Source organism: Belonocnema kinseyi, chromosome 8 (genome assembly GCF_010883055.1).
Source record: "Belonocnema kinseyi isolate 2016_QV_RU_SX_M_011 chromosome 8, B_treatae_v1, whole genome shotgun sequence".
Lineage (NCBI taxonomy): Eukaryota > Metazoa > Arthropoda > Insecta > Hymenoptera > Cynipidae > Belonocnema > Belonocnema kinseyi.
The window spans coordinates 54,177,082-54,190,400 of record NC_046664.1 but is presented as its reverse complement, the minus strand read 5'-3'; the positions used below and the strand labels follow the sequence as shown (position 1 = coordinate 54,190,400).

General features: G+C 31.7%; 1 protein-coding gene across 1 annotated transcript in view; it reads left to right on the top strand.

The window, feature by feature from the left end:
• LOC117178498 overlaps positions 1 to 12,027 on the top strand; it is a 16,630-nt gene extending 4,603 nt beyond the window's left edge. Inside the window, exons 2-4 of the mRNA XM_033369924.1 lie at positions 2,902 to 3,018; positions 8,819 to 8,935; positions 11,873 to 12,027. Of these exons, the coding sequence (XP_033225815.1) occupies positions 2,902 to 3,018; positions 8,819 to 8,935; positions 11,873 to 12,027 (389 nt within the window). The remainder of the gene's footprint in view (positions 1 to 2,901; positions 3,019 to 8,818; positions 8,936 to 11,872) is intronic.
• Positions 12,028 to 13,319: the final 1,292 nt, after the last annotated feature.

Genomic DNA, 13,319 nt, shown 5'->3' with positions numbered 1-13,319 from the left:
ACGCCAATTAGCACAAATGGTAAGTTCCGACAGTGCCTACAAGTGTGCCTACTGGCCGCTAGATGGCAATACCGGTTTCATATGTATACACCTGGTAGTTCCTTAGGAAATTTTTCTGAAGCTATAGGACCTGTTGTACCAAACCCCTAATTATTATATTTTGTTCATGTGATAATTCAGGTGGTTGTTACCTTAAGCATCCAAACCACCGTGTTTATCACCCAGGATGGCTTTTTCCGTCGGTCATGCTGGGCTTATTTGCAGTATTCCCGTTGCTTTCTCCAGGTGCAGCTATTGGTGGCTATCTCCATGCCACAAGGCTATAGTCTAAGTACCAGTTCTGGTCCTATGAATTTACTTGTTGCTCTGCAATTTTCCAACTGTTGTGCCTTTTCGTTCATCTTGAGCCCTGTATGACAAGGAACCTACATGTATGAGCTGGTGTTTCTAGTCACCGAAGTCAATTTATTTGCTTTTGCCAGGAATCTTATTGCGTGAGTTGCCTTGGCAGTTATCGTAACATGTAGGGGTTCCATACAGAGAATGTTTAAAAAAGAGCGGAGTAGAGTATTGCAAGCATTCAAGGCCCTAGACCCTATGTAAAATATGTGAAATTAAAGGCTCTTCTGCACATATAAAATAGCATGAAAAACTTTCTGTTTTGAGTTCCAAGATGTTTCGCCTAGTTAAGTTCGTTATCCAGGATTATTCTCACATATAAAAACGAGTTTAAGGTCGTAAGCCTCTTACCACAAAATGCAAGTACTTCAACTTTTTACACTCCGCATTTTTTCTTGAAAATAACTATACTAACCTTCTCCGGATTCACTGAAAGCCCTAAGCACTCGTACTAGAGCTTTACGATGCGCCGCGCCGACCTTGTAGGGCCCATCAACATTACCAGATAAATCCTCTAACAAGAATTACAAAGTCATCCACATATCCCTGGATGTAATACCCTCCCTAATTTAGCCAAGAAAGAAGACCATACACTACAATGCACCACAGGAGTGGTGACAGGACAAACCCCTGTAGAAATCCACGTGGCGCTATTTACCTAAGCGTTCGCTTCTTCTGGGTTTTGATTCGCCTTCGGCGTAGCTTGCTTCCTATCCACCTTACTAGCTCAACTGGCACGCCACACCATTTTGCCATGACAGCAAGGAACGTAGGTTCATCCAAACAGTCTACCTAAAAATCTTGCTGCCCACTGGGCATCGCAGAGGGCACAAGTACCTTATTCCTGATATATCTCTCGACTAGCATCTCTAGTGTCTTCATAATGAAGCACTTCAAGCTAATTGGCTGGAAATCTTTAGCAGAATAGTCGCCCTTCTTCCAGGTTTGGGAATGAAGACTACCCTGCATCTTTCTATGCCGATGGCACGTGTGTCTTTTCCTAGACTTAATTGTACTTGAAGTGGAACTTTTTTTGCGGATTGCTTTAACTCATTTATGGTTCGTTAGCTTGTTGATGATTCCACAAGCCTGCCTTTGAGTTCTTTTTGTGAGTTCCAATGTTTATTCCCAGGGTTTTCAATCTTTAAAGCTACAGATTTTTCTCATGCTGACCGGAACAAGACATATTTTTGCTCCAAGCGAGACTCCTAATGGGATAATTTCTATCCTTCAGTCTTGCTGCTTAGAGCTTCAGAGCATAAAGTCAAATTGGGAACCTTACTCCTGTTTTTATCTGGAATATGGAAGTATCACTCTGATTTAGAATCTTCAGTTTAGTGTCCGCTAGGTATTTAATTAAATCTCTTTCACTGCCGTTATTGTTTTTGCTCCCCCACACTGTATGATCAGAGTTTGAATCAGAGCCCAAGAGCAGAGAAATTCTATTCACCTGGTAGTGTTAAATTAGATTACCCACCTCTTTAGAAGGCGAAGGCCCCTCAAAATCGCTCGTGAAATGAGCTGCTGAGCCCGCCTTAATGACAGTGAAGTCCCTAGAGCATAGCTTAGGAACATAAATCGCATCCATACCCGTGACGGCTATGCATTTTATGGATACTTTTTTGCGCGGACCCTTATATATGGAGCTGCATCCGCCCAAGTCACTAATCTTTTCCCTTATAAGAAGGGGTCTTGAATTAGGACAATACTAGTTTGTAATACTGACATGCGCCTGGTTAGAAGCGCTGCGGCGTTTTTGCTGCAGTGAAAATTAATTTGTATCATTGAGATTCCGGCCTCAACCATTAATAGACTTTTCGATTTTTTTTATAAATAATCATGAATCGGTACATTAAGAACACTTAGTGATGTTCAAACTATTTTTTAATTGTCTTAGCAACTTTAACTTGTTTAAACAAATTTTTCAGGTGAGTCGCCTAAAAATTATGTTTACCTAAAAATATATTTGTTTACTAATGAATTTCATAAGAATACTCGTGAATTAAAAAAAATATAAAACGTTTAAACAATTGTATTTTCTTTGAATGTTTTATTTATGAATTGTTCTATAGATTGATGTATTTAAGATACCAATTCGTTTTTTAAGAATACTCCGGAAAGTTTATAAAAATCGAAGTTTTTTGAAAATGTTTATTTTATTTGACTGATAGAATATGTATTTATCGGTAGATAGCTTAAGATAATCGAGGGTTATTATTCAATAAACATAAATGGTCTATTGTGAGAGATCTTCAAAATTAAAAAAAAATATAAGGCAAGAAAGCGCATTCTCCTCTATATTGATTAAAAACCACGATAGTAAAACCTTGGTTTTTTTGTGGATGGTAGCCCTACTAGCCAACGAACAATATATTCGCATGTCTGTTAATACTTATTGACTTTGCTATTGAACTTTGGCGCTTTTTATTCAAATTATTAAAGAATTTGTGTTGTCTTTGATAGAACAGGTTAGTAAAAAATAATCAAATTTCATTTTTTCAGATTCAATGTATCCAAAGCCACACGGAAATAAATACGTAACAATTAATGGTGTGAAGCATACTGTACCTTATGGTGGAAGGCCTGTTTACTCGGACAATGGAGTATTTATTCCTGACGGTAATTAGAGAATTCAAATACAATTCATAACAAATGGTGAAGAAGTCTACCTGAAACATCTCTTACCTAGTTTCTATCCTAATTATGGAATGTTTGATGGGCACTTGGGTGGTCCAAAAAATTAACTTTTGATAGAGAGCAGTCCAACCCATCCCTATTTTGTGAGGCTTACATACATAAGACTCTTTCCAAGTTTGAGCTAAATCTGGTAATACAGGTCCGGAAAATCTTGCAAGATTAACATGGGAACATTTGTAGACTCACGTTTCTGAATTTAAGCCACGCTTATGGAGAATTATTAGTATTTTTTAGGAGTGTCCAGCAAAAATATTTGCCGATAAATTACTATGAATTCTGAGGCACCCACATTCTCTTTACGTAGCCCTTAACATGTTCCAAGGAACTGAAATTTACCATTTTTTTCAAATTGGCGTAAAGAAATCTAGCTTTTCTTTTTATTTGGTTGAATGTTTCACCTATTATTAAATATCTAAGTTATTCAGATATTACTACCCCTTTTTAAAAAGTTTGATATTTCTTTAAATAATTTTTTTGTTTGTTTAAACCATATATCCAATAAATGTTTTAATTTGATCTTTTTTTTAATTATTGCGTTTATTTTCTCATTACTAAGAGTAAAGTTTTATGTTTTTAAAAAAAGAATAAAAAATTAAAAATTAAAGAAATAATTTCAAAATGATAAAATTGAAAGTAATTTTTATAGAATAAAATGTTACTGATGAATTTATTGGAAGTACCACGCGCGTATAAAAATGATTTCGCAGCCTATGAAGACAGTATATAAGTCGGTCAAACATCCCTTCTAGCCCCCCTCACCCAATTTTTTCCTCTTAGACTTTCCCCTCTCCTCTCAATCCTGCTCACCCCTTGAGAATACTTGCCTTCCCCAACACTACTCATATCTATATATAATAATTTTACGTACTACCCCACCCTCTATTTCCACTCAGTACCCATGCTTTCCCTCCTCAATAAAGTACGACTGACGGATTCACATACGGACAGACGGACACACGACCGAAACTATAAGGGCTTTTGGCCGGGCATACAAAACGCTAAAAACAACATTTTCTTGACCAATGTGGATATTAATTGAATAAATATTTTATAGAGCATTCCTATAAAAATATAGAATAATCTTTAATTAATTGTTTAAATAATTGGGTAATGGTTGAAATATATTGCGTTGCTCTTAACAATGACAAATCACTGCATTAATCACCGAAAACTATAAAATTTAAACGTTTATTTAAGAAAAAAATGTTTTGAACAAACCAAAAATTATTTCAACAAATACGAATTTTTTAAAGCATGGGGTAGTAATATCCGAATAATATAAATATTAAATAATAAGCAACAAAATTAACAATACTTTGAAAAAATAGACTGTTCCTCCCATTTCAGGCAAAATTTGCAATTTAATAATAAATAACTGGTTGAACAATATTGTCAAATGCTTGAAACAAATGTCAGTCTTCCTATTAACGATCAATTGTTAAATAAAATGTAAATAAAGTACCTTTGAATGAGTTAATAGGAAAATGAGTTATTTGAATAAATGTAAGTTGTTTAAACAATGGAAAATTGGGTTAAAAATGTTTGAAAACATTTCGCTTGTGGAATAAAAAATTTGAGGATCTATAAGGGGAATTCCAGTGCCTCTGAATTCAAAGTGATTTAGTGAAAAGTATTTGCCAGAAACCCCTTTAGAAATTTAAATAATCTAACTTTTCCGAAAATAAACATTTTTCCATATTAATTTGATGCGATTTTCCGGACTTCTTGCGTTACATCTTGATTTTAACCAATTTGGCTCAAAATAGAAGGAATTTTTTGGCGAGAACTTTACAAAATGGGGAGACGGCATGCCCTCTATTCGAAAAAAGAAGTTAAAGCAGGTTTTATTTTGGACCACCTTGATACCCGCCTAAATACCCGCCAAAAACTTTGTTGTTTTCAATATTATTTTTAGGCCGAGCGCTTGAATATTGTTATCTAATTTTTTGCGTACGTCATATACAATGCATTCGCTTTTGACGTGCAGAGCCGGTTTTACAACTAGAAATTGTTTCTATTTTTTTCAAAAATCGAAAACACAAGTACAATAACAGTGACGATCAGTACATATAATCTGTTTCTGCGTTTTCGCAGCGTTGCACCCTTGGCCAAGCATTCAAGGCAGATACCTCGCTGCGAATCGAATTATCTGTAACGAATGACGCTTTCATTCTGATGAGAATGAATCCGGTTACAAAGAATAAAATTATGAAAGCATGGTTTAATTCAATTAAAATAAGCAAGATTAGTTTATCTATATAAGTATAATATAAGAAAGTGGAAAAAGGTTCATAGAAATCGGTTTATATTTGCAATAATAATGGAGACGTCTAAGTGCATACAAAGGTATGGCTGTGCTAAAAAGTTTACATCTGCTTCCTAAATCTGAATTAACAGTTTTCTTGTAAAGGAAATTCTGCGAAGTCATGGACCAAGTTCTTTGCGTAGCCTTTACACTAGTCATTAGTTAAAAACTATTGATTTACTCAGGAAGACTTTGTAATTCGAATACATACCTCACTAAATAAACGTGAAATTGAAAATCGAAGGTCAAAGTAATGAAGAATGAAAATGAGATTAAAATTTATTTAAATAAAAAAGGGGTTTAAATATAATTAGTAAATATTCTATTCAAACATGAACAGTAAATACCGAAAAAATTCATTCCTTAAATAATTTCTAAAAAAATCAAATTTTATAGTACTTTCTCATTTTTATTTCTATAAATAACTTTAATAAATCATTAAGAACAGGCTTTTTGATTAAATAATCTTGTAAATATGACATTCAGTTTATACTTCAAAATGCCTAACTTAAATAATGCTTAACTGAGAGAAAAAAAATGTATAAGTAAATCATCGATATTTATCTTGGATCTGATCAGAAATATTTTTAGAAACGAACCAAACATATCGACAAAATCTTTCAACTAGGAATTTTCACCAGAATTTTTTTCACTATTATTATTAATGCATCACATTTTGAATTCGTTGAACAAATATATCATATATCTGACATCAAAATATTAAAATTCTGAACGAAACAATCCTCAAATGTTAAAATTATATCAAGATTTAAAAGGGTTATTTAAAATTAAAATAAGTGGAATTAATATAGAAACATGATTTCAAATTGAAATTTTTATATCTTTCTAAAACTTGGATTCGAAGTTATAAATTCGCGAAGTAATATATAGCTGATTAAAAAACTAGAGATCTGTGAATCACGAATACGGTTTCCTCTGTGAAAAACAAAAATTACTTTTTTTGAAATATAGATTACTTTCGACGATTCGATTTTTCAGCATTTTTCTGTTTGAACTGCAATTTTTCCCCTTTTTATTTAAATAGAATATCTGATAATAATTCGTATCGATCGATGAAAAAACATTTGATTTATATATAAATGAGCTAAGTTTATACGGAGCGTCTCTGATGTCGCACCTACGTTTTCGATTATTAAATAAAATAGCAACAATTTTTCGAATAACTGGCTTCCTGTAAAAACCTTAACATCCTTTAAAAAGTTTAAAAAAAGTTAAAAGCCTATAAATCGCTTAAAATCTTTAAAGTCCCATGAAATCCCTTATAACCCTTCCAAATCCTTTAAAATTCCGTAGAATCCCTAAACATTGGTTAAAATCCTTGAAATTATGTGAAATATTTTGAAATCATACGACATACCGTGGAATCTTTAAAATCACTGTAAAATTTAATGAAATCTTGAAAATATTTGGGAGACGTTTGGAATTTCTTGAAATCCCTTACAGTATATTGAAATTCATTAGAATATTTTAAAAGCTATTATCATTCCTCAAAACACCTTAAGAGCATCAAAACAAAGCATCGAAAAAAACGGAATCAAGTGGTAAGTCAGCCTTTTGAAAGCACATTCAAAAAAAAAATTTCCTAAAATTTGTAACCGTTAGCCGCCATATTCGAAGAGTTGGGAGGGGGGAATAAACGTCCATTTTCGTTTTTTTTCTGTTTCTATCGTTACAAAAATTCTGAAAAAATTTACAGAAATTTTGTAATCATTGTCAACGTGAAGTACTATCTCAATTTTTTACCGCAGAATAGTCACCAAAAGGGATATTATTGTGCATTTTTGAAGTTTTTTAAATTTTGGACAATTTAGTGTAAAAGATTAAAAACCCTCATTTTCACATTAGGTTGGTCCAAATTTATACCTGTAAAAATTTGACTTTCGATCTTTAGTCATAACCGTCCACTCCTCAATTTTTTCCGGAAAAAGAAATAGTATAATTTTTTTTCTTAACGGAACCTGTGCCCCGGGCTTTTTAAATTAATTTGGGGTTTTAAATCTTAAAAGCTCGATTTTCAAAAAAAAAAAGGGAAAAAGAAATACTTCAATCAACTTTTTGTGAATTAAAGTAGAGCCTCCTCTTAAGGAGTATTAAAAAAATAATTTTCACCCTATAACCTTACATTTTGACACCCATAATTGATTTTAATTGTGCCCGGAAAATGCCCTGAAAATGCAAGATAGCAGTTTTCTATCAAATTCATGCTAAACAACGTATTTTTTAGGGGAGTGTGTCTTATCACTAAAGATCGAAAGTTTAATCATTTAAGGTATAAATTCGGACCACCCTAATGTGAAAATTACTGTTTTTAGTATTTTACGCTAAGATCCTACGAATCTAAAAATCTGCAAAAATTCAAAATAATGGCCCCATGAGTAAATATTCTGTAGTAAAAAACGGCGCTAGTGCTTTAGGTTTATCACACACAAAACTCCATAATTTTTGTTTAGTTTGAATTTCCCGCCAAAATTTTTCAAAAAAAAACATGCACGTCAGTGATGGGAGAACGGGGATATCTTGGGCATGCACAGTAATGATTCATGTATATTTTTAAGTAGAAACATGGGGTTTCGTAACCTAAAAATACACAGGAATCACAACTGCGCATGTCAGAAGTATCCGCGTTTTCCCATGACTGATGCAAGATGAAAAACATAGAAAAAAGTGCCCTGAATTTTTTTAGATTGGCCCATGATTTTAAAGATTTCACTAAATTTTAAATCTATTAAAATTTTTGTAATCTACTTAAGCTTCTTAAAATCTCTTAAAATCTCATAAAATCGCTTGAAAACTTGATATTCTTTCTAAATCATACTAGATAATTCCTTCAACTCTTGAAATCTCTTAAAATGATTTAAAATATATGAAATTAATCATAATCCTTTATGTTCAATAGAAATACCCTCTCAGTAGGCACAAAATTTGGCGACGTCTTTACGAAATAGTTACATCTTTACGAAAACTTTACGACATTCTACCTCCATGACATTAAGGTTTCTTTACGATATCGTAAATACATCCTCAGATCATATGACGTCTTTACGATATCATAACTTTACGATAAATACAACTTAACGACATAAACATAGAATGTCGTAAAGTTATTTGTGCCCACTGGGAATACTTTTATATTCGTTTAAAATCTTTTTAAATTCCATGATATCTCATGAAAATACAGAAAAGCTTTAGAAATTTCGTGAACATTGTTCTTTGAAATCTTTTTAAATCTCGTTTAAGGTGCACTTAAATTGAGGGACCGAGGGGGTATAAAATCTCAAAAATCGTCATCACGTAAATAATGGACGTTCCCTTTGTAGACTCACAACTGAATATTTTATAAATAATTAACGAATTTTTTAGTCATTGAAGTAATTAGCAACTATATTTTTCTGGCAGTGGACAATAGTGAAGAGGTCTTTCCTCGTCATAATAATATTCTGCAGCGTAGTTTACAGCCTGTTGGTAGATACGAAGGCCAAGGTTCAAGACAAGTTCTTAAAAAATTGAATCCAGGTAATCACACCCACAATTTACAAATAATGAACTATTATCGACGACAGATTTATTCTCTTTACATTGAACTAGGAAGAATTTAAGTTTGAACGCTTTTAGAACAATTTAACTTTGAAGGTTCGCAATATTCTAGTTTTGATTGTTCAATTGTGAATAAGATTAGCGTTTGAGGTCTTAAAACTAAAATGTTTCGGGCACAAAAGCAAGGATACGATAAGGATAGGGTTTGAATTCATTTTTGAATTTTTAATTGTAAAATATTAAAAAAATATTTCATTCAAATAATTAAAGAATAAAATAGTAATTCTAAGTAAACTCCTAGAAATGAAAAAGTTAAATTTTGTGCTCTTTAAAATCAAAATTGTACTACCTGAAATTGATACCTCAGTAATTGAATAAGGTCCTTAATTTTAAATAGCTACAAATTAAGAGTTGTAAATTTTGTTGTTGAACGCTAAATATTTTATTTTTTCATTACCTCATTTTTAATTATGTATTGCAATTTAAAATCGTTGAATATTAAAAAGTATGAAATAGCGAATTAAATATCGTTTGCATTCAAATTATTTGAGCTTCCATAAAATAATTGAAATTCTAAAAGGTTTGAGTGCACAAACGTTTTAAATCACAATTTTTGATAAATGAACATTTGTTTACTATTAAGTTTGGATTCGTTTAATTTTCAACATTCATTAGTAGACATTTTTTTCATTTTTGCTATTTCCCATTGAAAATTACTTTATTTTGAATACTTCTTTTAAAATAATTTAATTTGGAAGGTTAATATTTGAATAATTTTCCATTTTGATGGTAAACATGCTAGTGAATTTATATTTTTATCTGAAAAAATTTGTCTAATCAATTTTAATATTTAATTATAACATTTTTATGTGATAAAAATTTACAATTCTAGAATTTCAGAGGATTTGACTTTCAAAAATGTAATTTAGTGTACAATTTCAAGTTTACAAATTTTAACCGATTTAAATTAAAAATGATTAAATTTAATTTTTGAATTTTGAAAGGTTTTAATCAGAAATAATACTCTTTGAATTCCTTTATTTTTAAGTGATCCAGTTTTTCAATTTCGAATCTGAAATTAATCAATTTTGAACATTTTGAAATTGTTCTATTTTTGTAATGTTAATCTGAATTCATTCAACTTGAAACTTATTCAATTGAAAATGAAAATGTTCCATTTTGAGCACTTTGAATTCGAAATGATACAAGCTCAAATCCTTTTTCATGAAGTTGTCCAATTTTGAAAATTCCGGTTTCAAAATTTCCAATTTTTACAAAGTAAGACTAAAAAATTTTTTATTTCAAATTATACAATCTTAAATGCTTTCATCAAGAAATAACACAGGTCAAATTTTTCTTTATTGCATTAGAAATATTGTCCGTTTATTTAAACACCTAATCTAAAATTGTTTAATATGGATCTTTTTCATTTTCAGAATTGTTTAATTTTTTTTAATATTTCAATTTTACAGTTTTTAAATTTAAAAATTAGAAATTCTGTAAACTCTATGATTTACATATGCAATTTCTTTAATGTGGAAGATTTAATACTGAAAACTTAACTTTTTATCTTCAAAATTTTTTTATTTTTGCTTTTTTCTTAAATTGCAGATATTTCAATGTTAAGTCTTTAAAATTGCATTTATATCTCCGCGCATGTTAATAATTACCGAAATATTTCTAATCATTGAAATCGTCTAAATACAAACCCCAAATTTTTCCGGTACTGGAAAATATGGATATATAAATTTAATTTTTATTGTGATGAAATTAAATTATACTTACGTGTACTGTTATGGTCTCGCAGTCGATACAATTTTGTAAATTGTTGATAAGAAAAAGTTTCGTCTAGCTGAAAGTATCTCATCGAGGAAGCAGACGAAAATGTAGAAAGATATGGTCGATAGAAGCCACGCTTGACAAAAATATAATTTCTGCAAAACATAGTTTAGACAAAATCGGAGGGGAGATTCAAAATTCTAAGATTTTATCATTCTTTATTACAATGAAAATATGTACATTCATTGCGGTAAACGTCGCGAAACCGAAATCTTGGGAAGACACAATCCAAAAGAAGAGAGATCGAAAATCTGACATATAACGTCTATCAAAAACTTGTACAATATTTCTAAATCTCGCGTGCACATTTTATATTCGAATTACAAATGCACACATTACTTCCAGATTTTTTCCGCAAAGGATACCTTATTTTTTTATTTTTATATCAATCATTATTTCTGCAAGAAAAATTTACTAAAATAAATAAGAAAATTAAGTTCTGACGCCGTTTACCGCAATAAAGGACCAAATTCTGAGACATTCCCTCCGCTTTCATCGAAAGTTTCGTTGTTGAGAGTGAAAATATGTTGTTTGCAAATGTGATCAATTTTCGTCTGCTTCGAATAAACTCTGAGGTCAGATTTTCGATCTCTCTTCTTTTGGAATTTGTTTTCCCAAGATTTCACTTTCACGCCGTTTACCGCAATATATGGACAAATTTTTATAAAGAAATTCTTCCTTATGAATGAATAACAAAGTCTTAGAATGTTGGGCCTTCTCTCCGATTTTGTATGAAGTGTCAGTGTTGTGCAAAAAATATATTTTTGTCAAGTGTGACTTCTGCTATCGACCATCTGTTCCAAAATTTTCGTGTGCATTCTCGGAATTCATGAGATATTTTCAGACGAAACGTATTCTTATCAACAATTTACAAAATTATATCGCTTGCGAGATCACCACAGTACACCTAAGTAAATTCGATTTCATCTCAATAAAAAGTAAAATTATACATAAATATTTTCTAGTTTTGGAAAAATTGGGGGTTTGGACTCAGACCAATTTCAGAGCAAGTCGACCATTTTCAAAGTCATTTATCCAACACCCTTAATTGATAACTATATTTTTATATCTCTACAGCTCACCCAGACGGAAGATTAGAACCTATGGGGTTCGATATATTGATCCACGAAGGAATAGAAAGGGCAGTATATGAGGAAGGGTTTGGATTTCGCGCGCTCAAGCGTGTAGCGGGACCGCAACGAGGACACGGCTGGGTAAGACAAGACACCTGACTTTTTTTTATGTTATATGGTTTTAAGAACTGTTATTTTCAGAAATAGGTAGAATAAATGATGTGCCAGGTCTCGTAAAAGAAAAAACTGAAAAATATTAAATAGTACAAGAAAACAGTAACTTTATCATTTTAAGAGGTAGTTCTTTTAAGGTAATGGAATTTTAAGGTAAATGGAAATTAATTACTAGAAATTTCAGATTATATGTATTTTTCAACTGCTATTGCAAAGAAACAATCATTGAACTGTACTCTAGTAAGTGAGTTTTATGCATTTTTGAAGACAAATGTTTAATTTATTGTTCTTTAATTTCGAACTCTTCTTTGATGCAATTATTACTTTTTGTTGCCAAATGTCAAATAAATTAAAACATAGATACATGTTTCAAATGGTCACGTTTCGGACGTTATTTGGTCCGTTTTCAAGCCTGCAGAAAAAAAAATTATCAAAATTTATTTAAAATCAAAAAACATTCTTTACATAATACATAATCATAACAACAAAAACAAGAATTAATCAATTATTTGATTCATGTAACAAATATTTAAGATTTAGATAAAAATTAAAATTATAATTTAAGGCAAAAAGGGAAGCGTACTAAGACTGTCATAACCTTTTTTTGGAGCCAGAAAACATAAACAAAGTATCCAATTAAAAAGCATAAATAATATATAAACAGATAGCCGAGAAACGCGATAAAAGCTAAAAGATTAGAAATTCAGAGATAAAGTCCTACATATTATAAAATGTATTTGTAACTTTGTACAATTGTACCTACTTTATTTTAGGTTATTTCGTGAGAAGTTGGGGGAATTTGCGGGATCGTGATTTGCGGGGTAAATGTCGCGCGAGAAGTAAACCCTGTTTGTAAGCTTCCGTCACACTCTCGAAGTGGACCGCTTTCTCGAGCAGCGCCAATCAAAAACAGCTGATCTACTCATTGCAGGCTCTCCATATATTTGATTACTCATGGTGAAAGTCTTGGATGCAGACTTTCCAACTTTAACACAAAACTGCGCCGGGCAGCGCTGCTCGAGCGTTCGGACCATTTTAAGAACGTGACAGTGATCCCAGATCTGAAACGAGACGTGGTCCAATAGTATCACAGGTCTATGCCCGTGTGAATATAGTAGGAGACAATATAAATGACTGGTTTGCGCGCGCAACCCATTTCTCCTCTTCTGAATTTAAAAACTGGAAGGTCCACGATTTCCCGTCGGAAAACGTAAGCGATTCTATTTATATCTCGATCCACTTTCAAATAAAATCAAGAAATTGGTATTTGAATGTTG